Source organism: Eptatretus burgeri, chromosome 16, assembly GCF_056783735.1.
Source record: "Eptatretus burgeri isolate ZD-2024b chromosome 16, Ebu_testis_v1, whole genome shotgun sequence".
NCBI lineage: Eukaryota > Metazoa > Chordata > Myxini > Myxiniformes > Myxinidae > Eptatretus > Eptatretus burgeri.
Window position 1 is genome coordinate 60,998,812 of NC_140976.1, and position 27,869 is coordinate 61,026,680.

General features: G+C 43.2%; 1 protein-coding gene and 1 pseudogene across 1 annotated transcript in view; both read left to right on the forward strand.

The window, feature by feature from the left end:
* Positions 1–332: 332 nt before the first annotated feature.
* Positions 333–27,869, forward strand: part of LOC147011167 (kinase suppressor of Ras 2-like) — a 36,041-nt gene continuing 8,504 nt past the window's right edge. Inside the window, exons 1-4 of the mRNA XM_085858601.1 lie at positions 333–1,776; positions 3,742–3,873; positions 4,609–4,738; positions 7,055–7,188. Coding sequence (XP_085714727.1) covers positions 1,631–1,776; positions 3,742–3,873; positions 4,609–4,738; positions 7,055–7,188 — 542 coding nt within the window. The 5' untranslated portion in view covers positions 333–1,630. The remainder of the gene's footprint in view (positions 1,777–3,741; positions 3,874–4,608; positions 4,739–7,054; positions 7,189–27,869) is intronic.
* Positions 25,430–27,820, forward strand: LOC147011168 (uncharacterized; annotated as a pseudogene).

Below are 27,869 nucleotides of genomic sequence, written 5' to 3' on the forward strand. Positions count from 1 at the left end.
ACAATAAACTTTAAACATTATTACAACTGTTTATCCTTAAAGAAGGAAGAATACAGAAAAATGAATACAATAAGAAATTATAAACATCAATTATATCCAGAAGAGATAAATAAGAAACCATTAGGAGCTTTTGATGATAATATATATATATATATATATATATATATATATATATATATATATATATATATATATATATATATATATATATATATATATTTTAGAGAATGGAATCAATCGTCTCCCTTATGGTTATAATTCTAAGTGTTAAGATATTGGGTTGGGAATTTTAACAGGCGACCGCTGTCTTTTTACTGATTTATAAATGATAGAACCAAGTAATAACCAAACTAAAGAGTGGAGATGTAATCAGCCTTGGTATTTAAATGGGAAACATAAAGAATGTGAGAATTATCAAATAAGTCTTATTGAAGAAATAACCGGGGTAAAAGTAGATAAAACAAATAAACAGATAAATTTAATTACAAATAAGTTGGAGGATGTAAAGAAAAAATTAATATCCTTGAATGGACTGAAAACTTTGATAGTTATCGATTGAACAATGGAAAAACAATTTACTGCAATCTCAAAATGATATGTGGCTCAGGAGGTGGCCAAATAAGAGCATCAAGAGAAGTTTATCATTTCATTTCTGCTCAACAAAGACACTTGAACCAAGAACCAAGTTCCAAGTTATTATTTGTGAATATACTCGATAGAAATGAATCCCTGTGTCGTAAGAGGCGACCAGGGTTGCGTCAGGAAGGGCATCCGGCGTAAAACATGTGCCAAATCACAATGCGGATCATACGGATGATCCGCTGTGGCGACCACGAACGGGGGCAGCCGAAAGAAGAAGAAGAAGACTCGATAGAAATGAATGTGTGAAGAAAATTAAGTTATTCCCTAAACTAGAACATGAACAAATATTCGTTGGTTCGCTCTTTGAGTGGAATGAAAATATGAAAGGGAAGAAGTGCTTTAATCAGTAAGTCTCAATCTTTCATCATCTCAATTTTACATTTGAGAGGGAAGGGGATAGGTGGGGAGAAAATGAGTCTCCTATATTGGGCTTTTGGGGCTTGGGTCAGAAAGTTTTTCCATTTCACCCCATTCATTTGAATGGGCATCCCAGAAACCCCATTTATCATCTACTTATCCTGTACACAAACACACAGACAGACAGAAAAGGGTGAAAACCTAACCTCCTTCCACCTTCGGTGGCGGAGGTAATAATATCGTGGTGAGATGATGGAAGTGTTTATAATATTTCAAGGAATGGAAAGAAGTGCTTGTTTGAGGTGGTGGGAAGTCCTCTGTTTTAAGTTCTTCATTTGTGATATTCCTCTTGTAGCACATCATCCTGTGAAAGGTCTGCCTGGATATTGTCTCTCGTGCATATGGATTATTCTTTTGTTCTTCTCAAAAGGATGGCACACATCATTAACAACAGTCAAAATGTTTCTTTTTTTTTGACTTGAGCTTTCTCCCATAACCACATCCTTGGCACAAGATGCCATTCATTATTTTAATTCCTGCAACGATGTTATTGTGGGAGGCTCGCTATTTAACAGATATATGAGTAAATAATGTGTTTGTTTGTTTTCATTGATGAGTACAGCTTTAAAATATGTCTTTCAAGGGTCTTGGATATTTGCATGCCAAGGGTATCACTCACAAAGACCTGAAGTCAAAGAATGTGTTTTATGACAACGGCAAGGTGGTCATCACTGATTTTGGACTTTTCAGCATATCCGGTGTTATGCAGGATGGCAGGTGGGTAATTTGGTTTTATTTCTCAATCACACGTGGAGTTTTATTATTTTATGTTCAACTCTTGATGAGATTATGTACATTTAAAATATTGATGAGGTTGTGTTTAAAAACTATGTATAAGCACATGGTCAGATGGTTTGAAAATGCGATCCACAAATTAATGGATTTTGTATGATTGGGACCAAAGCTCCTTTCAATCATCATCATCCCCAGGCGTCCTCACTGGAATCCCCAAGGATTCCAGCCACTCCGACAGGAGCCCTCCAGAGATAGAGTAAAGATGAAATGTTAAATAGTTTGCTGTATTTTTCGAGTTTTGAGCCAGTTGTGATTAACTGGTGTGCAATATCAAGTTCAAGTTGATAGTGCGGGTAGAACGTGTCCTGCGTCGGGTCGAGTTTGTGTTTATAGGTTTCTAGTGAGGGATGTTAACCGGAATGGTCTAGAATCTTGATAATATTACTCTGGAGGAGCGTGGGAGGGTTTGCTGAGATGGGTGGATCACAGAGTGTGGTTCGTTGTGTATTTTCTTGCTGTGGTGATGCGATTGTGTGTTTTTCTCAAATGTGTGTAAAGGTGAAGGTGACAGGTTTTAAAATATGTTGACATAGGAAATTGCTTGTGAGATTGTGTTTGAGACAGGGAAGGTGATTGAATAAGTGGTGACATGGGTGTTCTTGTGGCATCAATCAAGGTGGTGTTGGAGGAGAGGTATTTTTGTTTCGGTGTGGAGATGACCGATGTCAGTGAGTTGGGTGCAGCCTGTGCCAATGATTCTGAGTGATTTGTTTTGTTTTATTTGAGGTTTTAACATGTTTGTTTTTGGATATGGTGGTGTCCAACTTGAGCGAGCAGAGCTAATAGTGGTTCAGACAAACTGTTTGTAAATTGCAGTTTGGCATGTGTGTGTTTGTGTGTGTGTGTGTGTTGTATTTTGTGGCTTTGTATGGTGTGTTGACAATATGTTCATACAGCAAACAAACAGACCTTTTTGGTTTCATTGCACTGGTATACCCACACCTGAAGGGAGCAGCAGGAATGGTCATGTTATTATCCTCTTTGGGACATATAGATGACAGTAGATCTAGGCTCGGGTCCGTTCGTCTGTTGGGGGGGTACGATAAGCATATCATGCCTCCATAACATCCGGTTTCATCCCTTTTCAGTTTAGTGTTAAACAGCAGTCGCGACTATTTAATCATAAACAGGTAATCATAAGTAATTGTGGTTTATAATATGGTGTTTTACTTCTGGTAGGGGTGCCCCACGAATTGCCATGATAAGCCATTTATACACGTTAACACGGCGTTTGTTCAAGGAGGAAAAACTCCTTGGGGAGCAGCCTGTGGAAATGATTAATAATGAAGGATATCATGAGTGGTAATATCATTCATGTTTTTATTACAACCGGCTTTGGAAAAATTCCACGATCAGCTATCTTAACACGGATGTACACCTTAACACGGACTTTGCCCAAAGCAGAAAAACCCCTTCAGGAGGGGGCAAATTAAGTCGCTAAAACCGCCATCGTGTGATCCTCAGTCCTCTTGTCAAGTTTGGTTGAGATTGGATAAGTAATGACCGAATGTATCGCGGTGAAAAAGACAGACAGACAGACACACAAAATTGCGTATTTTAGTATGATAGATTAATGTTCCAATCATACGTATTTTATAGATACACGTATTTTACTGACACAGACGTATGTTTCTTGCACGTACGGTACTTCATAGATGCACTCATGTTCTTAATACACTTACTTTATGGATGTGCTCGCATTCTAATCACATTACAATTATCACAGATAATTTACTTTTGATGCTGGTGGTAAAATGGAATAAGAAATGCAGTTTGCCGTGTGTGTGTGTGTGTGTGTGTGTGTGTGTGTGTGTGTGTGTGTGTGTGTGTGTGTGTGTGTGTGTGTGTGTGTGTGTGTGTGTGTGTGTTTTTTCGTGGACTGTGCAGACGTGACAGTGAGTTGAAGATACCACAGGGCTGGTTGTGCTACTTGTCCCCAGAAATCGTACGTGTCCTCTCTCCAGCCATTGATGCAGACAAGCTTCCATTTTCCAAGCAAGCAGATGTGTTTGCTTTTGGGTAAGACTCAGCACAATTTGGTATTATCAGGTCTGCACATTTTAAATTCGCCGTTTTCCATCACTCTAAAAATATTTCAATTTAATTGGTCTCGTCTCATGATGGAGCCAAACCACAAAGGGCGATACACTACCGAAGTGTACTGGGTGGATGGACATACACAAGGAGGAATAACACAAAAGTGATTAACAATGGGTGAGAGACAGAGAGATAGAGATGTGCATGATGAAGAGATGGGTGGCACATTTAAAAGGCTAAAGTGTGGAGGATGAGACACACCATGTACACAGAGACCTCAGGGGATGAGTGAATGCATCAGCCTGGGTTGGGGGATGGTGACACTTGAGTTTCTTGATTAAATGCCTGCAACCTGGGGTGGCTCACAGAGGGCAGAGGTAAGAGAGGAGGATCAAGGCCAGATGTTACCATGCATAAACTTGAGAGCACACCAACGTACCACCAGAAGGGCGACGGACAGTCCCTGAGAAGTTTACGCTGGATGTAAACAATCTTCCTTGAGAAATTGCCTTTTGAAAATTAATGTAAAAATGGATTTTTCAAGCTTTTTATGAAGATGACAACTTTTGACTAAAATCTGAATCATCTTTTTACAACGTAATGTAGAGTTCTAAAAACCCATTCAGATTTGGCTGCATCTCATTTAGCTCTCATCTTCTTACTGCAGACCCATGCTAATTATCCGTGTTTCCTTCACTTGTCTCCTAAACCTTTCAGAACCATTTGGTATGAACTACAGGCGAGAGACTGGCCATTCCCTGGCCTCCCTTCAGAGTCGATAATCTGGCAAGTGGGGAATGGCCTTAAGCCGGATCTGACTCCAGTCTGCGCAGTCAAGGAAATTTTGGTGTGTCCACCTTTCATCCATGACTTTTCTCTCTCTCAGTGCCACTACTCTTCATCTTCTACTTTCTTTCTGATGTGCCAATCTTTTCTGCCATCATATTGCTATTGCAAGATTATGAATGTGTAAACTTGGGTCATCTCTGCTGGACCACATTGATTTGTGAGTGTGCAGTATACTGTATTGAGTGTAGTTTATTTCATTAAATTAATTGATTAGCATTACTATGTAAAACATGCTCACAGCTATATAAAGAAATATGCAAATCCTCTTCAAATTTCAAGTCAGTGGGATGAAAATTGAGGATTTTAGAAATACCACCTTGGTGACCTTGGGCGTGACCTTGGGCCTATGTTGGTTGACATTTTGATCCATGTTGACATCAAAAATAATTGGCCGGTCGAATTCAGTGACCTTAAATATAAATCCTCATCAAATTTCAAGTCAGTCAGATGAAAATTGAGGATTTTATAAATCTCACCAAGGTTGTTGACCTTTGGCCTATGTTGATCTTTTGACCTCAAAAACAAATTGTGAGCTGTGGGCGATTGACAAACAAACAGACACAGAATAACAAAATCGACTAACCAATATACTTGAAAAATCTTTGATTTTGCAAGTGACAGAGAGGGGTGAAAACATCATCTTCCACCTTCGGTGGCGGAGGTAATAATAATGCTATTTATTGTTTTTGACCCTATCTCTCAATGGTGAAGAATCACTTAGAAAAGTGATTCTTTTCTGGATTTGGATCTTCACCAAAATCGAATCGATTCATCGTCGAGACACACACACACACACACACACACACACACACACACACACACACACACACACACACACACACACACACACACACACACACACACACAACCTGTGCACCAAGCTTCGTCTGAATCCGTCCACAACTTTCTGAGATATCCTGCACACAAATACACAGACGTGAAAACATAACCTCCTTCCACCTTCAGTGGCGGAGGTAACAAGAAGAGCACTCAGAAGAGCGCATACCTCCGCCCAGATCCGGATTTAGATCTTCACCAAAATCAAATAATTTCGTCCTTGTCACACACCCAACCTGTCCACCAAGTTTTGTCCAAATCATGCATGTCCATGTGCTCGCTCGTTGGGTGCGCACACATGTATGCACGTGCATTGTGTGTGCATGCGTTGTACGCTCGTGTGTTGTTTGCACGTGCACCCGCCTTGGGGAATGTATTGTTCATGTCCTGTTTTTTGTTTCATTAATCTTACTGCACTGTATAATTGAGCATATTATACCCAGGTCATTACAGCATATTGGTTCCAGTTTCACAAATCGTGCTCCAAATCCCACATAAGACGATATAGTTCAATTCCTTATGGACTGCTCATGCATCACTAAATGCGTCACGAAATACACGAGCGATGAATTAATCCTTGTCAATACCAGGCGTTTTGGGTCATTGTTGCTGAGACTTTGCTAAAAAGACACCTTGGATTTGCCTCACAATCTCGTTTATGTTGCACATTACTCGCCCGTGCAGAACTTGTTTTGCTTGAATATTGTTTCACAATTGATGCAATCAAACGCGTTCCCTTTGAGTGAAGTGCCAGCGATTTGCCAAAAGCATTTGACGTCGCATCTGTGTTTTTCATGAGATTGGAATGGGATTTCTGCACATTTAATATTCTCTTAACTCCTGACAGTTCAGAAAGGTTCGTGGAATTATCTACTTCGAAACCATCAAAAAATAAGCAGCTTTTGTACATTTTAAATGGTGCAACTAAGTATCAACAGCAGGATTTATATCGTGGGAAATGGTACAAATATGTTTGAAATTCACATCGAAAATGTCTGGTGTTTACATCGGTGTATGCTGTTCTCACTCTTGTGAACATCACATTATTCACCATTGAATCATCACATGGGACAGCTTGACATGGGCAAGAGCATCTTGGGTGTCCTCTGTTTATAACGGCCAAGGAGGACTAAAGAAGAATGCAAGAGACAAATCACAAAAGGGCTTCTGCACTAAGTGCATTAATTACCCTTCATCTTGCTTCTTAGTGTCATCCCATTGTTTTGTCATCCCATAAGTGCATTAATTACCATCCGCTTCTCATAGTTGAATGTTCGTTGTTTCTTTTATGGGGTGGACAAGGCGAGGACTACTATTTGGTTTGTGAGTACTTCTTTGTTATTCCACAAGATGTATGTGGTTTTCTGGTAAGTGCAGCCAAACATTTATCTCGCAGCTCATTTGCCCAAATAAGCCTTGTGATAAGGACGGAAGTTGTTCTAGTTGCTCAAATTGTATGCACTTACTTCTTTCGTAGGAGATAATTCTGGCATGCTGGTCCAATGAAGCTGAAGAGCGGCCTACAGTGACGCAACTCATGGAGATGATCGAAAAGCTGCCAAAGCTGAACCGTCGACGCTCACATCCTTGTCACTTCTGGAAGTCTGCTGAGTGAGTCCGTCAACCATCACATTTACATAACCGACCCGATGTGCCATACTCTGCGTTACAGAGCGGCGATGCTTCTGCAAAAGCAGTTTCTTGGCCTGGGTTCATGTCAGACAATTTGCCTTCCCTTTCCCAGTTGGAGTTATGGCAGGAGTTTGCAATTTGTTCACAGTGCCGGCGATGGCTCGCATACTCTTCGCGGCAGTTGCCGTGGGTGATAGTGATTGATAGTGAGAGATTGATAGAGAGAGAGAGTGATAGAGAGAGAGAGTGATAGAGAGAGAGATAGTCAAATAGTCATAGAGTGATGGAGTGATGGAGAGAGTGATAGAGAGAGAGAGAGAGAGAGAGAGAGCGACACAATGATAGAGAGATAGTGATAGAGTGAGAGAGTGATAGAGAGAGTGAGAGAGAGAGAGAGATTGATAGAGAGAGAGAATGACAGAGAGAGAGATAGAGAGAATGATGGAGAGAGAGTGACAGAGAGAGCGACAGAATGATAGATAGATAGTGAGAGAGTGATGGAGTGAGACAGAGAGACAGAGACAGAGACAGAGACAGAGACAGAGACAGAGACAGAGAGAGACACACAGAGAGAGAGAGACAGAGACACACAGAGAGAGAGAGAGAGAGAGACAGAGACACACAGAGAGAGAGAGAGACAGAGACACAGAGAGACAGAGACAGACACAGAGAGACAGAGACAGAGAGAGAGATCGTTCTCCCCTTTGTTACGGGAAAATTCAAGTTTCACATGGTGAAGTATGTTTATACAGGCATCAAAATAAATAACCAGGAAAGGAAGGGGTAACAGAGGTAATATTAAATTTGTAAATTGATTCTTGGAGCACCACCAACCATGCTCCATAAGGATTGTTTCACACACCACCGGTTTTTCAATAAAGCAGGATCATGAGTTTCAAACTCAAAAAGAACACGCGACGTCACCAATGCTTTAAAAACAGTTCAGACGTCATCAGCAAAAAAATATCAGTGTTCTGCAATTTTCTCTTCCTCGATAAATAAATGGCAATTTTTGCTTCAGAACACAAAAAGTTTGCTAAAAGACATTCATTTTTACAGTTTTACAAGACATTAAAACCAAATATAAAAACACAATGTGTAAAAGACAAACCGAGCCCCCGGATCACACGTGACATGATTCCAAAAAGCGAGACCAACCTTGAACATTCAATGAAAATGTGAAAAATGGTCTCCGGGGTGTCGCAAAAGGGGCACAATTCCGAGTTTTCAGGACATATATGGTGGGACAGGACGTTGCAAGGCAGGATGCTGTGCGCCAGCCGCCACTGCAGATCGCCCGAGCACTTGACAATAGGTTCTCTGTAAATCACCTGCCATTTTATTGTAGTGGAACGGTTAGCTTGAAGCAGCGCTCCCCAATGAGCTTGTAGCTCTGCAGGTTTGTCAGGAAAAAGGGTGAGAACACATAGATTGTACACTGAGGATTTCTCCATCCGGTTAAAGGGCATAAAACTTTGAAATAAAATTAACAAATTTGGGAAAGGACATTGGGAAAGATGGAGGGCATCTTCATTGTCTGGGTCCCATTTTAACCCGGTTTGCTGAAAGGTCCGTAGGATCACAGAGAAAATTCTGCCAATAACTGATGGACCTCACACTGGTGGCCACGGTAATGTCAGCAGCTGGCTTCCATCTATGTACAAGGGAGTTCCTGAGGTGTTCAACTCTGGTAACGCCGACATCAATAAACTTTTTCATAAAAGATGTGTCACTACAGACCCCATTAAAAAAAAGGATTTAAAAATATTGGTTCCTTTAAAAACATCTGAAGGGAGTCAGCACTGGTATCATGGCGAAAAGAAAACGCCTGCCATGCTTCCAGCATGCTTCGGTAAAACAGAGGGACCGATGTCATATCCACGTGCTTCGTGTTGAGAAGAAAGAGCTCGTCACCATAGCCAAGTTTCCCAGCTTGCTTAAGCAAGCAATGGGCAAAGGCTTTCCATGGGACGTCGGAGTATGGAAGCCTTCGTGCTGAGAGGAGGCGGAAAGCCATCATTTTGCTCGTTACCTCTATTCACCCCTGTCCACCCTCTATAGTCAGTAGGCTTAGTATTCCTGGCCGGAGCCAGTGCTTTCCTCCCCAGAAAAAGTCCACAAAAAGACTGAAGTTTTCTTCGGATAAAAGCTGGGGCCTGCAGTGCCTTAAAAACACGCCATAGCATTGATACCGCAAGATTATTAATGACTAGAGTACGACCCTGGTAGGAAAGCTGCTTCAATAGTCCCCTCCATTTTGTTAACCGCTGCTCAGTTTTGGTAATCAGCGATTCCCAGTTCTTTGAAATAAAATCTTGAATTCCAAGAAAGACACCGAAATAGTGTATTCTTCCTTCATTGCTCCATTCAAGCTGCCCTGGCAGGGTTGGAGGGGGAGTCTCATTCTGTGGACCTAAATAAAAAGCTTTGCTCTTTTCCATATTAACTTTTGTCGAGCTCGCCAGGCTAAATTCCTTGACAGACTCAACCAAAGCACGAACATCGTCATCTGAGTGCACAATTGCACAGAGATCATCCGCATAAGTAATGGTTTTTACGGGATTTTCTAACGGCAGAGGATAAAACCCTTGAAGTCGCGTGTGTAAACGAGGTAGTAAAGGTTCAATTGATAGGGAGTATAGAAGGCCAGACAGGGGGCATCCTTGACGGATACCTCTGGTAACAGGGAAAGGCTGACTTCGATGTTATTTACTTTGAGCACACTAAAAATATTATTGTACAATAGTTTGATATAGCAAGTAAAATTTTCCTTAAAACCAAATCCCCGTAAAACAGCAAAGAGATAAGAATGATCAATTGTGTCGAAAGCTTTTTCTTGGTCTAAAAACACCAGACCTACATTTCTGTGTTCAGCAATACAAATATCGATCATGTCACGGACAATAAATATGCTATCGTGTATTGCCCTTTTTGGAATGCAGTAAGATTGATCGGGGTGTACAATCTCCTCAATCAAAGGTTTGAGGCGGTTGGCAAGAACTTTCGAGAAAATCTTGTAGTCCGTGCAGACGAGCGAAACGGGACGCCAATTTTTAAGTTGCTGGAGGTCTCCTTTCTTAGGTATGAGAGCGAGTATGGCCCTGCGACAGTTAAGTGGTAACAAGCCTGACCGTAGGCTATCAACCAGGAGGTCAAGCAGCTCAGGTCCCAACAAATCCCAGAAGGCTTTGTAAAACTCTGCAGGGATTCCATCAAGTCCAGGAGCTTTACCTGTGGGCAAAGCTTGCAAAGCAATAGAAAGTTCATCAAGAGTCACTTCCTTTTCAAGTTTTTGACATGCAGATTCAGACAAGGTGGGGAAAGAGGTGGTTAAGGAACGAATCATGTCTTCCTTCGTGTTTCTGGCACAATGAAAGTCAGAAAAGTATTGTTTGGTCAAGCTCCTAATGTCTTTTGGATCGTGTATTGCTCAGCCTCCTGGTGCCCGCAGCAAAGTTATTTGCTGGTTTCTCTTTTTTTTTTGCGCTTCTAACGCATAAAAAAACTTGGAAGGAGTATCGATAAAGCTGTAGTTCTCCATTCGCATCCTTATTAGAGCGCCTCTGGCTTGTTTTGTACAGAGTTGAGCGAGGAGGGCTTTCTTCGTTGTTAGTGGAGAACTAGTCCTTTCAGCACTGAGAGTTTGAAGGCTTGACTGGAGAGACAATATTTCTTTAGCAATTAGAGATTGCAGCGCAGATTCATTCTTGGTACAAAAGGAGCTATATTGCTGGCAAAAGGTCCTGATATGGGTTTTCGCATTATCCCACCATTGTGCGAGGCAGGAGTAGGAAGGCTTCCGTTGTCGTAAAACTTCCCAAAGGCTCGGAAGGCGATAGGAAAAGCGTCATCTTGCAGAAGACTCGCATTGAAGGTCCAATGGGCAGTGCTACGATTTCGAACCGGGGAAAATATATGAAGAACAACCATGTGATGGTCCGAATAGCCACTTGGGGTGATGTCAACATGGTCGATGACATTTAAAGTCATTATTGATGTAAAATCTGTCTATCCTTGCAAGAGATAGCCGGCCATTTGCGCATCGGCACCACGTGTATTGTCATGTAGATGGGTTCTGGAGTCTCCATACATCCATAAGGGAGAATTTGGACAAAGCCCTCTTTAAGGGCTTTGTCCTTGGTGGGTGGGGCTCTTCTCCATTACAATCAAGGGTGGGATACAATGTGCAATTAAAGTCCCCACACAGACAAACAAGACCATCAAAAGCAAGGTGTGTGAGAAACATTTCTAACTGTGTGAAGAAAACTAGTCTTTCTGTGCTCGTACTGGGTGAATATACATTTATTAAAGTGTGTTTATAACCATTATAAAGGAAATTAACTGAAACTAAATGCCCTTTAATAATCCCCTTGAAAGTGACATTTTCAGGACAGACAGAAGGATTTAAATAAATAGCCACTCCAGCACTAGGACAAGTCAAGCTACCAAAGAACCATTGTCCTTTCATGATGCGAGTCCATTCGCTTGAGCACAAAGAGCTACATCTTGTCTCTTGCAAAAGAACAACATCAAAATGTTTTTGCTCCACAAGCAACTTTACCTGAGCTTTGCGCAGGGGTGAACGTCCCCCATTTATAGTTAAAGTTACAACAGAAAAGGTCATGGTGTCAGTTGGGAGGGGTTATCAGGTAAAAGGAAGTTGGGTTGTGCTTGTAGCTCTTTCCAAGCTTTCAATACACACTTCCTAAGGCAAAATACTTGTGACTCAGTCACACCAAGTTGTTCAGCCTTGAGGAGGAGACATCTTGAAGAGGTTATAAAGCCAGACAGGTTCGGGAAGAAGGTGATAATCTTAACGTTTTTCTTTCGAAAAGTGTCCTGAAGAAACTGGAGAATTTCATGGGTGATAAATCATCATCACCCTCCAGTTCCTTGGCTATTGCTGGGTCGTTCCAGACCTCGCTACTAGTACTGGAGGCAAACGACAAGGCCCCATCTGAGTAGTAATCCGAATGGTTTTTATTTTTCTCCTCACACACTGAAGTCGATGTTCTCACAACGGGAATATCGTCTTCTGATAAAGGTGTAGCTGTTTCTACAGCGGGAGTTTTAAAGACCGTAACAGGGATTGACGTTTTTTTATATCGGAGGCTTCGCACTCCCTCTGGGGCTGTTACTTCTTCCTCCTCCATTACTTCAAACACTTCGTCCTCAGCAGGGCGCGCGACGAGAGCAGGTTTGTGGTTCTTGATTTTAATGTCAGTGACCGGGGTGGTGACCTCAACATCTTGGGGCGTTGCGCTCGGTCCTTGTTCACGAGAGGAATGAACGGAAACGTCTTCGTCCGTTTCAGCGAACACACTGAACCTGTTCTGCAGCAGAGGACCAGCTGCAGGAGCTTCTGTTTCTAAAATAAAAACATTGTGTTCATTTGACGACGCTATCTTTTTCGAACAGCTCACCTGTGTGTCCTCACTTCCGCTTCCTCTTTTATAACTCCTCTTAGAGGACACGGTGATAAAACCCGCGTCATCAGCCGGGGAATTATCTGTTTCCGCGCTCGAATGTGAAGGTCGATCTCCCGTTGCAGACGCGCCATTATTATTACTAATATAGACTCTAGATGTGCCACGAGAATCGGAGTTTGTTCCTAACTGTCTAGATGTGCCACCGGATATATACTTCGGGCAAGCACCTTTTAAATGTCCGAAGGCACCACACGTGAAACACGTCATTGTCTCTGTTGCAATGTACATTCGATAATTTCGATTTTCAACTACCAACGTTGCTGAGGCATTGAGCGATTGAGCATTGTTTTTTAACACCATGTAACAGTGCCGCCGGAAGGTCATGATATGGCAGACTGTGGAATCCGAACGCAAACGAAAAGGAATCATGGAGATTTTTGACACCACCGTGCCAAACTGTTTTAAAACGGACAAGATCTGGTCGCTTTTAACGAAAGGTGGCAAATTTGATAAAGTGATTTTCACCGCCGGTGAGTCCAGCATACTAACGTTAACGAAAATATCTGGCGGAATAGACAAACCAGTTTCAACCGCCTGAGCGACGTAGCGCTCCTCGGAAAGAAAAACAACAACTCGTTGGTTCATCTTTGAAGCTGCTAACACATTTTCGAAACCAACGAGTTCTCCCAAGCCCGTCACGACGTCCTCGACCCGAACCCCATCGGGTGGACTAACTATTACCGCATTTTTGCGAGTAAGTGACTCGTAAACGCTATTCTCCAAACGACTGTTTGCCATAGCTGAAAACAAAGGAAGCAAAGACCTTCCGGTTCCGGTTTTGGAGCAGCAAGAGGTTTCCTTCGGGGCTCCCTGCTGACGTTCTCAAAGCTAAGTTTCCGGTTGTTATTTGTCCCGTTTTAACTTTAATTTTCTCACCTACATGTTACTGTGTTGCTAGTTCGGTTTTGTTTCAAAAATCGTGCTATTTTGTGAGTATTTTTGTCGACGTTCTTACCTGTGCTTGAGGCCTAGGCCTAGACTTGAGGCCTACCGGTTCCACTCGGTGTTCGATCGTTTTTTTTTTTTGTTTGTTTTTTCTCCCCATTACCTTCAATTTCTATCCTCCCCATTACCTTCAATTTTGATCCTCCCCACTTTCCAAACATCCCCCATTCTCCCAACTAATCTCTTTCTTATCTCAAAAAATAAAAATAAAAAAAAATAACCCTACAACAACAACAACAACACGCTCACCTTCTCCCGATTTTGCTTCTTCTTCTTCCTCTTAACTTCCTCCTCGTCTTCTTCCTCGATTTTTTTTTTTTTTTACACTTCCATGACCTAATCTGTTGAACTCTCTCATACATTATTTTTAACAACAAAAACGATCTTATAATGCTTCATCTTCCTCTCTCACACATGTGGTACTCTTTATTGTTTCACAATGCACTACTCTTCTGCTATTTTAACAGACTGCTCTCATTTCGACCTCTCCTTCATTCCTTGCCTAAAAAATCCAACGATTACAGCGCTTCTTCTCTCCATTCTCTGAATTCGCCTTCATTGCATCCATCAAGAATTGTGTTAAATCGCATCTCTGACCTAAAACTTTTAAAAACCACAGTTTGCCATGGATGCTCGCTTTCCATCAACCATTCTTTTTTTCCAACTTCAGTGCCAACTCACCCCCCTCACCCCTCACTCTCACTCTCAAAGCAACCATCCCACTCTTCTCCCTCCAAGCCTCCCTCTCACCTCTCTCAAAAATTCCCCGCTCACCTTTCTCCCACCTTTCATGCCCCTCACTCTTCCTTCTCAAAGTTGCCCCCTCTCTCATCCACCGACCTGCCTCCCTCTACTGCCCTCTCACCTCCATCTCTTCACTTCACCTCCTCAAATCCTCAACTGCCTTCTTCCTTGTCTCTTGTCCCCCCTCTCCCCCAGCACCACAGAGCCTTTTCTCCTCCTCATTCGGCCCCCTCCCCTCGTTATTCTGCAATACCCCACACTCCTTCAGCAACCCTCCTTACCTGCCCCCCTCGTCCTACCCTCCCCCTCCCCCTCCACCTCTTGCACCCAAAGCCTCCTCCCCTTACTCTTCATTAAAAGTGTGGACCTCAAATATCCGGGGCCTTCGCTCAAACCTTTCAGATCTTTCCATACAGGTTGCCACTGACAAACCAGACATTATCTGCCTAACAGAAACTTTCCTCTCCCAAGACGTGTCTGACTCCCAAGTATCTCTCCCTGGCTACTCCCTCTTACGGTATGACAGACCTGAGCCTCGTCCTGGTGGAGGTGTTGCTCTCTTCATCAAAGACTCTATTCCTCACTCTCCATGCACTGCTCTCACTCCCCCACACCCCCAGGAATACCTCTGGCTTCGGCTTCCCCTCCACTCCCACCTCATGTTTATATGTGTACTGTACCGTCCACTGAACAGTGATGACTCCATCTCCACCTCACTATCTGAAAACATGGACCATCTTCTATCTTCTCATCCAAACTCTCTCTTCCTCTTATGTGGTGACTTCAATTGTCATCACGCCAGTTGGCTAGGTGTGGGTACCTCTCTCACCTGCCATGGCACCTCAGCAAAAGCTTTCTGCGACTCATTGGGACTGACTCAATCGGTCAATTTCCCGACCCGGATCTCAACCAATGGTACTCCATCTCTTCTGGATCTGGTTTTGACAAATTTCCCTGACAATATCTGCTGCTCTTCCTTCGCTCCAATTGGTTCTTCTGACCACATCCTTGTCAAAGTGGACATCTCTCTGGCTGTTATCAGAGAACCACCTCACCGCCGTCGAGTCTGGCATTTCACTCAAGCCGACTGGCAGGGTCTCCGAGCAGCCATCAAACTTACAGACTGGTCTCCTATCACTACTTTCTCAAACATCAACTCATCCTGGGAATTCTTTCAAAGAAACTTGCTCGCCCTCATGCACAGATTTATCCCCTCTCGTGTTCAGTTGTCTTACCCTTCCTCCCGCCCTTGGTTTACTGAAGCTTGTGGCGAGGCAGTTGTCCTGAAACAACTTGCCTTTGCCTCATGGAAAGCAAACCCAACTGAGGGCAATCTCAGTTCTTTCCACAAAGCTCGGAACAAGTGTGTATCTACCCTCAGGAGAGCCAGAAAACAACATCTTTCTCATCTCAAGTCTGAACTCTCAAACCTCTCTCCCTCCTCAAAATCCTGGTGGCGTTTAATCAAATCTGTTTCTGGTGTATGTTCCCCCTCCATCCCCTCCCTTACCTCAAATGGCCGCACTGCTGATTCCACACGTGATAAAGCTGAATGTCCAAACTCGGTGTTTGCAGCTAAATCTTGTGTCCTAAACCCATCACTATCTCTACCCACTTTACCCAGTCGCACCCAACTGTCCCTGGACTCTGTATCCTTTTCTCCTGACAAGGTGGAGAGCTTGCTTTCAAACCTCGAGTCAGATTCTGCAACCGGTCCAGACGGCATCAGCCCACGTGTCCTCAAAGCCTGCTCTTCTGCTCTTGCTCACCCTCTCTCTGTTCTATTCACCCTCTCATTTGCCCAAGGTCATCTGCCATCTGCTTGGAAATCTGCTAACATCACTGCCCTGCATAAAAAGGTGCAAAAACAGATCCCTATAACTACAGACCAATCAGCCTTCTCCCAATCATCAGCAAGGTGATGGAATCCATCATCGCCTCAGATATGAAATCCTTCCTCTTCTCCAATGGCTTGATTTCCAATCATCAATTTGGTTTCAGACCAGGTCACTCTACCCTGGATATGCTGCCTCTGCTCTCCCATCAATGGATGGAGGTCCTCAATGCCAGACAGGAAATCCGAGCCATATCCCTGGACATATCACGTGCTTTTGACACAGTCTGGCACCCTGCCCTACTCACCAAACTCTCTTCCCATGGTATTCAAGGCCATCTCCACTCATGGCTTGCAGACTTCCTCTCCTGTCGCAGTCAACGTGTGGCCCTAAATGGAGTTCTTTCATCCCCTCTTCCTGTGCAGGCTGGAGTTCCTCAAGGTAGCGTTCTGGGCCCTGTTCTTTTTCTGGTTTTTATCAATGATCTCTCGGACTCTCTGGAAAATCCTCTATTTCTCTTTGCCGACGACTCCACCCTCTGCCGTACCATCTGTCATCCCTCAGACCGGCAAGCAGCAGCTTCTTCGCTCACTGCAGATCTGGATAAAATCACAAACTGGTCCAACACGTGGAACATGTCTTTCAATCCAGACAAATCTCACACTCTCACTATGTCTCTTCGAAAGGACCGTTTACAAAACCCCCATCCACTTTCTCAACAATCCTCTGGAAGAAGTCTTTTCTTTCAAGCTTCTAGGTCTCACTATCTGCCATGACCTTTCCTGGGAAAGTCACATTTCCAACCTCGCCTCAAAAGCCAGTCGCCGACTGGGAATCCTCCGTCGTGCTAAGTCCTTCCTCGGCCCTCTTGAGCTCCTTACCACTTACAAAGCTTTTGTCCGTAGCCTGATGGAGTACTGCTCTCCCCTCTGGGCTGGTGCTCCTGCCTCCCACCTTTCTCGGCTTCACGCTGTCGAAACCAGGGCATTTAAGATCAGCGGCATCTCCCGCAATGAAGCTGAGTCTTTGGGCCTCTCACTCAATCACCGCTGGTTGGTCGGTGGTCTTTCTGTCTTCTACCGACTCATCTCCAGCCTTGCCCCCCCTGCTCTCTCTGCGATTTGTCCCCACCACATTTCCACAGGGCGCTCAAGGTCCGCCAACAACCCCCTTCTGGTAAAACTACCAAAATCACGAATCACTGCTCATCTTCACGCTTTCATTCCTCTTTTTTCCCGCCTTTGGAATAAACTTCCTCACTCTATTCTTTCCCATTCTTCCCTCCAGGCTTTCAAAACAGCTGTTCACCACCACCTCTTATCTTCCCCCATCCAAATCCTCGATCTTTTCTACCCCCGATAATCCACCCAAGCCCACTTCCTTCATTTCTCCTGCTTTCCTTCCTGAAAGTCCCTGAAATGTCCATCTTCTCTTCGCCATGTTCCCCATCCCATCCCCATCCCTCTCCCTTCCACAGTTCACCTAATGTGTCTGTTCCCCACTGTTTTGTTCCTTCCACTCCCGCCCCTCTTGTCTCATGCCTCCTTGCTGTGAGTTGTGTGTTTGCTCTCATACGAGCCTCGACCAAGGTATACAAAAAAAAAAAAAAAAAAAAAGACCTGTCACGAGTAGAATTCGCAGGTGAAGGTAAAATAAAATAAAGAATGAAAATATAAGGAAAAAGAAGAGTATAAGGAAGAAGCTAAATCAGCGATAAACGGTAGGCCTATGAAAACAAGGCAGATGAAAAGTAGGCCCAGAAACCGAAGGTTTCAAGGAAAACCCACAAAGCACCTACTGTGCGTGCTCTCCCTCTCTCTCGTCTCAGCAGGAAGGGAAACGGGGAAGAAAAAAAACTCCACAAGCACGTACAGTGACACAGAGGGAAACGAAATGGGGATAGGAACGACAACAACACAACACAGTACTCACAGCTGCCAACACGAAACCGCCATGACGCCACACCCACGCACGACTCACCAGCGACAAGCAGGGGGAGGGAGAGGGAGAGAGAGAGAAAGAGAGAGAAAGAGAGAGAAAGAGAGAGAAAGAGAGAGAAAGAGAGAGAAAGAAAGAGAAAATGAATGAGATTTCTCAGGATTTAAAGACACATTCCAAGTGTTTGACCAGTTTCTCAGAAGGCTAAGAGAGGTCACGGCAGTGAGTCGAATCAACAGCAAAGAGACAAAGAGGATTTTCCAGAGATTCGGAGAGATCATTGATGAATATTAGGAATAAGATTGGGCCTATAATAAGACTGCCTTGGGTACTCCAGCCTTGACAGGGAGAGGAGATAAAAGGGATGTGTTGAGAGCCATATGTTGTCTTTGAGAGGGGAGGAATGCCAGACTTTCACAAGCTCGAGATATGTCCAGAGATGGCCCTTATCTCTTGTCTGATCCCGAGGGCCTCCATCCATTGTGAGAGTCGAAGTAGCATATCCAAGGTCGAGTGACCGGGTCTGAATCCAAATTGATGATCTGAGATGAGGCTGTTGGAGAAAAGGAATGATTTTATGTCAACTGTGTTAATGGATTCCATGATCTTGCTGATAATGGGAAGTAAGTTAATGGTTTTGTAGTTTAGGGGATCCATTTTGCACCTCTTTATGTAATGCCCTGATGTTGGCTGATTTTCAAGCAAATGGAAGATGACTTATGGTAAATGACAGGGTGAAACGGGCATAGAGAGGAAGCGTGAGAGCAGCAGAGCAGGTTTTTGGGACACATGAGCTGATGCCGTCCTGTCCGGTTGCAGAGTCAGAATTGAGGGTTGCCAGATATTTTTCCACTTTTTCAGGTGCAAAAAAACACAGAATTCAGGAGCAATTGGGTACGACTGGAAAGGATTGGTACTGAGAGGGAAATGTTAGGGACACAAGATTTGGAAGCAAACAGAATTGAGGCATTCGGCCTTCTCACGAGCAGAGTCGGCTGTGGTGCCATTTGAAGAGAGGGAAGGGATGGAAAGGGGAGCATACACCAGAGACTGACTTGACAAGGTGCCACGAGGTTTTAGAGGAGGGAGACTAGTTTGAAAGTTCATTCTGGAGATTGGACTGATAACGTTTTCATGTTTGCGTGAGAGTAGACCACACACTTGTTATGGGCGTTGCGGCATGATTTGAGATTGCCTTTGGTTGGATATGCCATCCAGGAGAAGAATACAAGTTGTTTTAAAGTAATTGCCTCACCACAGGATTCAGAGTATCAAGACCGGGAGGATGGGAAAGATAATTGATGAAGAGGTGGAATGAGTCTTTGCATAAGAGAGAGCAGGTTTCTGTGGAAGAATTCCCAAGCTTAATTAATATCAGTGGTGGTGGAGAAAGGAGACCAGTCCTAAAGTATATTGTAAGAAAAACGTGCTCATATGCGAAGCGCGAATGTCGAAGCAAGTCACACTGACCCACCAATATGTGGGGTCCGCAAATGTCGAATCGGCGAATGTGGGGGGTCCACAGTATTATATTTCACTTTTTACCGATGATATTACCTTTTTTGGGGTTAATAGCAGTTGTATTCAAATATGCATACAAATTTTTCAAATAAATACATCGACAAATTTAAACAACAATAAAGAACATATTTTAGAATTTTAATTCTTACCTTCGGGACCTCTTCCGGAAGTGATCAAACCAGCCACGACATGCAATAAACGTCGGAATTTTTATGGATAGTACACACCGTAGTCGGACGCAAACTTAACCCAGCAGTATCAACGGCACGTTCACCAGCTTTGATTCAACGAATAACATCCAATTTCACTTCTCAGGTAATGCTTTTATGCTGCTGACTAGCCACTCTACAGTACATTTCTTCATGTGCCATACAAAGTAGTTCATGTACAGGGTAGATGGAGGCAAAGGCTGAGGCAATGAATACGAGAAAGGATGAATACGAGAAAGAACGTATGCTGTCAGCGATTTAATTGTGGGTTGAGGCGACGCAAATCAAGTGGTGGAATTAATAAAGTGACGACATATTTGTGAAATGACGCAAAAGGGGGAGACATACATTGGGGTATTTTTTATCTTTGCCGGTCATCTTGGGGAGGGGAGGGGGGGAGTGGATGCAAATTCTCCCTGTAAATGTGTATCGTGTCGTGCCGCTCTATGTGAGGGAGGGTATTAAAAGTCCCAACCTTTACAGTGCAGTGAGGAGTTTTGAATTATAAGCAGTAGGTATGTTTTTGCTTCATGCATGTAACCTGAATGATTTCCTTTTTATTTTTGGGAGTAATTGAGGCAGCTCTCAGTTGCCGATACACTGCCAAAATAAAGTTGTGTCAGAAGAACATGTTGCATGCTTAGAACAAGATCACCCGTCAGGCGGGTACTCTGCTAGTTTATGTAATATACAAAGGGTCCTCAGTCTCTGCAGAACTACAGCAGGTGTAAGGAGTGCTTGCCCGATACTATACGACCTTAAAAACACGGAAATTAAGTAAATCAGCCCATCATCGCCATGTTACACTCACCTAGTTAATCTTTGCTTCAGCTGTAAACGACAATGTTCTTGATGTTTTGCTAAATTCTTATAACCCGATCTTGATGGTGACCCAACTTGTGTATGTATGTCTGCAGGTATGTATGTATATATAATATCGATGCAAATTGCACAATTGTGTCTGAACGGGGTAAACTTCGTAACCACATCACTTATACTGCTGGATGATACCTCATTAAAGAGCTCTTGGGTTCCGATGGTGCATGCAGATGTTTACAAGTATCGATACTCAAGCAATTTTGAGTTGTGTGCATTTTTGTTGCACATACTAATGGTGTATAGGGTCGGAATCATTGGTTCACACACCCACTGGAAGTAAAAAAAAATAATATAACCCCAAACTATTCAGTCTATTTCATACAACATGTAATTACCTTTCTGTTGATTCACTTCACTGAGAAACGTTAGCAGTCTTTACAGTTAGTGACTATTATGCCGTCAAAGGACATTCATAGCAAACTCCCTCAATATTTTACACTCCATTGTGAATAAATTCCCTTACAAGTGGAATATGGGACTCCTTACTAATGCTTCCACTTTATTTTCATGCACATGTGAGATGTACAAAAGAACGTGCTCTGACAATGCCTTATGTGAACGGAAACACGAAGTTTCATGGGCGATGTATACAGTGTCTTCAGAAAGTATTCGCACCCCTTAACTTTTTCACGTTTTTTTTTGTGTGTTACAGCCTGAATTTAAAATGGGTTAAATTTCAATTTTTTGTCACTGATCCACACAAAATACCCCATAGTGATGAAGTGAAAACAAGTTTTTTGAATTTTTCACAAATTTATTAAAAATGAGAAGTTGAAATGTCTTTCATCAACAAGTATTCAACCCCTTTGCTCTGACTCCAAAATTGAGCTCAGGTGCATCCAATTTCCTTTGATCAATCTTGAGCTGTCTCAGCTTGATTGGAGTCCACTTGTGGCTAATTCAATTGATTGGACATGATTTAGAAACACACCTTTTTATACGAGGTCCCACACTTGACAGTGCATGTCAGAGCAGAAACTCTACCATGAAGTCCAAGGAACTGTCCGTAGAACTCTGAGATAGAATTGTGAGGAGGCATAGATCTGGGGAAGGGAAAAAAAACAATTTCTGGAGTATTGAAAGTTCCCAAGAGCACAGTGAGCCCCATCATTAGGAAATGGAAAGAATATGGAACTACCCAGACTCTTCCTTGAGCTGGCCGTCTGACCTAACTGAGAAACTGAGTAAGAAGGACTTTCATCAGGGAGGTGACAAGAACCCAATGACCACTCTGATGGAACTACAGAGTTCCTTGGCTGAAATGGGAGAACCTGCTGGAAAAAAAATTTCTGCAGCACTTCACAAATATCGGCTTTATGATCGAGTGGCCAGACAGAAGCCACTCCTGAGAAAATGGCACATGACAGCATGCCTGGAGTTTGCAAAAAGGCACGTGAAAGACTGAAAGCATTAGGAGAAACGATTTGTTTGATATTTATCTGAATCTTGATATCTGAATAATTATTGATGCAAGACATTTCAGCTTTTCATTTTTCATTAATTTGTCAAAAAAAAAATTTCTAAGAACATGTTTTCACTTTGTCATTACAGGGTATTTTGTGTTGATCCATGATAATTTTTTTTTTAATTTAATCCATTTTAAATTCAGACTGTTAACAAACAAAATGTGACAAAAGTCGAGGGGTGTGAATACGTCCTAAAGGCACTGTAATTGCAGAGTCGCTGGCTTGCACACCTCCAGTATCAGAAGGAACATGAAGGGGTTGAAAAGGGCAAAAAAATTGAAAAGGGCAACAGAGAGGGGTGATGAGTAGGGAGAGGCGGTTACCAAAAGAATATAACTCATCTTCTTCTTCTTCTTTCGGCTGCTCCCGTTAGGGGTCGCCACAGCGGATCATCCGTATGATCCGCATAGTGATTTGGCACAGGTTTTATGCCGGATGCCCTTCCTGACACAACCCTGGTCGCCTCTTACGACACAGGGATAAGAAGGAACACTCATATAACCAAAAATTATTTAATCCATTCTGTGCAATGAATAATTTCCTTTTCGTCGATGTACTTCACCAAGAAACGTCAACAGTCTTCACAGTTTGTGACTACTATGCAAAGCAGAGTTGGGAGAGAGATGGTGGTTGAGGATTTGAAGAAGAAAGGGGGAGTTGAGGATGTAGAGTTGGAGTGGGGGGGGTGGGAGAATGGATAGAGTTGGAAAGTGGGGTGAATGTTCAGGTGAGGGGTTGAGGCTTTTGGGGAGGGGTTGAGGACTTGAGTTTGGAGGGGGTTGAGGATTTGAAGAAGAAAGGGGGAGTGGAGGACAGAGTTGGAGTCGGGGGAGGGCACAGAGGGGACAGAGTTGGAAAAGGTGGGTTGAGGCTTGGGGGGAGGGAGGATTGAGGTATTGGGGTTGGAAAGGGGGATTGAGAGCTTGAAGTAGAAAAGGGGAGCTGTGGACTTGGGGTGTGGAGGTTGAGGACTTGAAGAATGGGGGAGTGGAGGACAGAGTTGGAGTGGGGGGGGGGCGGGGGCGAGGCGCAGAGAAGACAGATTTTGGAAGTGGGAGTATTAGCCCAAGAGCCCACAAAGGTTTATTTGTGTTTTGTTTGCCAAAACTTCTGAGAGTTGCTTTCAGAGTGAAAATGTCTGTAGAATTCGAATATGCTAGTCTGATAAAAATCCACTTGGACAGTTTTCCACAAATCACGTTTTTATAGGGGTACCCTATAATTTCCCGTGAACGCATTTCGTTTCGTAAACGTTTCGAATGAACTCATAAGAAATTAATTTCGACTCAAGCCCAATAGCTACACCAAAAATGAGATATCATGCTAAAGCTTATCGTTGGCCGGATACTATGAACTATTCTGTTTCTCAATTTGACTTCAAAAAAGTTGGATTAGCCCGATTTCAATGATTAACTCCAATTTTACTTACTGGCACATTTTATCATCTTATTTTTTTTGTGTATTTTTTCCAATCCTGAAATTTTCAAGAGGATTATTTAAAAAAAACAAATGTACTATTTTGAAGAACTATCATTCCCCTTTCCTATGCAAAAACAATCACGCAAAAGGGTTTATATTTTGCAGAGTAAGGACTAAAAGAGTATACATGGGGTTACTTGTAAAATATTGCAGTTTTTGAGATTTACACAATTCTCAAGCAAAGTGACTCATTGCAAAATATTATGTTTTATATTGATATGGTGTATATACTACCTCAATGTTCTTTGCAAGTGGAAAAGTTCTTGTCTGAGTAGTATACCCAGATAATTGATTATTTGGTATACAGTACTCTATTTTCGGTGAAATAGATGGTCGGACGTCAGTTTCATTTTTTGTTGCACAAATGTGACATACTCTAACTATAACAGATGCATGTATAATATTCTATCTTCTGTTGACCAGACTACGATGTTTATGTATAGCACGCGTATTCCCTGTATAATGAATGTAGAACTTTGGTGGTGGTAGAATAGCATTTTTTTCTTTCTTTCAGGTTCACCAACAGCAAACAAAATGGCATCAAAACGTACATGCATTCTCCATATTCACGGTAAAACTACCGAAGAAGTCAAACCTTTCAACGACAACATTAGTCCAGGAGTTTTTTTACAGCCATTTTTCCCTGCTGTGCAGGGGTTGGGCTTTTTCTTGAGGCAATGTTTTATGGCCGGATGCCCTTCCTGACGCCAACCCTGGTCACCTCTTACGACACACAGGGATATGGTACACCTATTCTAACCGGGGCATACACCGGGCCCAGTACACTGGTACTCATTTCGCCGACCTCGGAAGGATGACAGGCTGAGTCAACCCCCTGGTGTTAATTCAGCAGCCAACGGGGCTTGAACTCAGGACCCTGGGATCCCAAGCCACCACCCTAACCACTAAGCCAACACCAGGCATTAGTCCAGGAGTATCAAGTCAAATTTGAGTCAAACCCAGAACAAATTTATAACAAGCTGAAACTTTCAGGATATGTTCAGAGAACTGTCAGGAGTAACATACTAAAAGTCCCCAAGAATGCCCCTTGGGGCTTTTGAGAAATTCAAGATGGCGTCCAAGATTTTCTCATATTTCAAGCTGAAATAATCATAGAATTAAAAATAATGGGTCAAAACATAGATTTTAAGTTAAAAAAAAATCAATTACTATGGCTATTTTAAAGATAAAAATCAACTTATTTATATTTACAGTGAGTAATAAGTATATAATCAACTTCGCTAGATAAAATATTTAAAATGGCTGACATACACAATACAATGTTTTCTTTTCAGAGCAGGAGATGGAGTCATGCATCATTTGTAAGGACTTATGCATCAAGGATTTTGTGCAAGTTGGACCCAAAGGAAGGACAACTCTAGTAGCTGCAAGCCTTGAGAGACAGGATGGTCTTCATGAACTTCTACAGATACAGGAGTCACTGACGCTTCACATTGCCTGTAGAAAAGCCTACACCCGGGAATCATCCATCAGATCTGAGACGAGAAAGTCTGAGAAATCAGCGGCAGATGAGGAATTTGAACAACCCACCCTGCGGTCCAGAACTCTGTTTGACATCACTACACACTGCCTTTTCTGCTCTGAAGTACTGATTACTAGCAGCAGACTTGAAACCAAACGCAGAAAGTTAACAAGCAATGTAGAGACAATAGAGTTCAAGAACAATATGTTGAAAAGGGCAACAGAGAGGGGTGATGAGTGGGGAGAGGTGGTTACCAAAAAGAATAGAAGCAAACATTGATTTGGTTGCTGCAGAGGCAAAATACCATCGTGCCTGTGCCCAGGAATTTCTTTCTAACCCACAAAAGTTGAAACCTGTTGGCAAACCAGTTTATGTTCAAAGGATTTCAGCTTTCAATGAGCTATGTGCATATATAGATGATAATGACGAATGTCAATATGCAGTTTCTGACCTCATGGAGCACATGGAAACATTCTTGAATGGTGAGGAAGGCTATTCTCTCAAGTACTTCAAACAGAAACTGAAAGAGCGATACAAAGATGAGATCATTATAACAAGCCTCCCTGAAAAATCCAGCATAGTCAGTGTCCGTGAATCTGCTCACCGGATACTTCGTGAGAGGTGGGTGGCAGATCAAGCAGCTGACAAAGCTTGTGAAAATGAAAGAAGAATTGAAATGGCAGCTTCAATTATTCGTGATGAGATTCGTTTGTCAGTGTATGAGCTCGGTGAATGTCCAACCTTGGAAGAAACTGAAAATGGTTCCTCTATGATTCCTGAGTCTGAAGCTCTTCTTGCACAAGTTGTTGGACCCAAAGGGCAAAAATGCTGCTGTAGTGAGTCGGCGATGCACTGCCATTGTCCATTCTGTCATTTCTGCCTGCAGACCAAGGTCTTTCATTTCACCAGTGCTACTTGCCATAGCAGTGTACATACATCGCAAGTATGCCTCTCGCGAGCTGATAGACATCCTCAGTAGCATCAGTTTTGCAGATGACTACAAGGAGGTCCAGCGATTTGAAAACAGCCTCATATCTGCTGGTGAGCCCTCCTATGGCCTCAATGGTTTCACCCAGTGTGTATTTGATAATGCAGATTTAAATGTTGCTACACTAACTGGGCACAACACTTTCCATGCCATGCGTGGCATAGCTTGTGTAACACCACCCGGAACAGTAGAAAAGTCTCCTGTCAAGCGCACAATGCAACTACCCCCAGCTGAAGCAGTTGGCACTTTTGGGCACATACCCATCAAGACATACAGCAAACGTGCAGTTCCTGCTTTGCAGTCAGTTACAGTAGAGCCTCCGTAAATCTCAGACACTCACAGACTGCAAGCATCAGCTCTTGATTCCATTTGGATGCTTGGGTACATGTTGAACTTAACACCGTGTCTGCCTTGGAGTAGCTTCATGAAAACTGTTCTGAAAAGTGATGAGTTCCAAACCTCCAGAATTGAGACTCTCCCATTCATCAATCTGGAACCAAGCAACCCCAACACTATCTACACTGCACTGTGCTTTGCACAGACACAAAGTGACAAGCACAACCTCAAGATCTGCCCAGTAACATTTGATCAGCCTCTGTATGAAAAGGCTTCTGAAATTGTTGCTGCCTCCAGAGACTTGGACAAAATGGTGGTGCGACTTGGTGGCTTCCACCTGCTGATGTCTTACCTAGGCAGCATTGGGAAGATCATGACACGAGCGGGTTGGAAAACCTGTGGGAACGAGTGTATGCCAAAGGTTCAGTGGTGCATATGCTCACAGGTCATGCCTTCTCTCGAGCAGTGCGTGCCCACATTCTGACCTTGCTGGCCCTCATCTATGTACTGCTAGACAGGTCAGACTGGGAGAGCCAGACAAACAAGGAACATCTGGTCAGTCTGTACCAGGACACAGTGGACCAAGATGAAGATGCTGCTGACATAGATGAAGATGAAAGTCTGCAAGAGTTTCAACAGTTTCTCACTCACCACCGAGATCAAGCTGCCACACAGAGCAGAACAGGGAAGTTATGGGTGCAGTACATCCACCAGGTGTTGCTCATGCTCAACTTCATCAGAGCTGAGAAGACTAGCAACTGGAAGCTTCATCTTCACTGTGTGCAGGAGATGATCCCACATTTCCATGCAGCAGGTCATCTACCGTATGCCAAGTCTGGCAGACTGTACTTGCAGCAGATGAACTCCATTGCACAAGTCATGCCACCTGAGGAGTACACGTTGTTCTCTGCAAAGGGGTATTTCACCATCCGCCGAGCCGATGAGTTCTGGTCTGGCAACTTCTCCGACCAGACAATCGAGCAGTTCCTGATGATGCTGAAAACCAGTGGAGGGATGACACATGGTAGAGGGATAACAGACAGCACCTTAACGAAATGGTTGCATGCACTGCCTCACTGTGTTCCTTTGTGCGATGCTTTGGAGAAGTTCACTGGTGTGCACACTGCTACCTCTGAACAACACAAAGATCTTTGTTCATCCACTCAGGCTACAGACAAGAAAGACTACGATGTCTTCCTCCAGTGGCTGCAGGCACATCCACCATTTGCAGGTTACCAGCCTGATCGCCTCGTGTCTATTTCCAACTGGTGTTGTAGCCGACACATCTGTCAACTATGACAATGCCGTGCAGATTGATCAAGCTGCAGCATCTAAAATAACAGGGAAG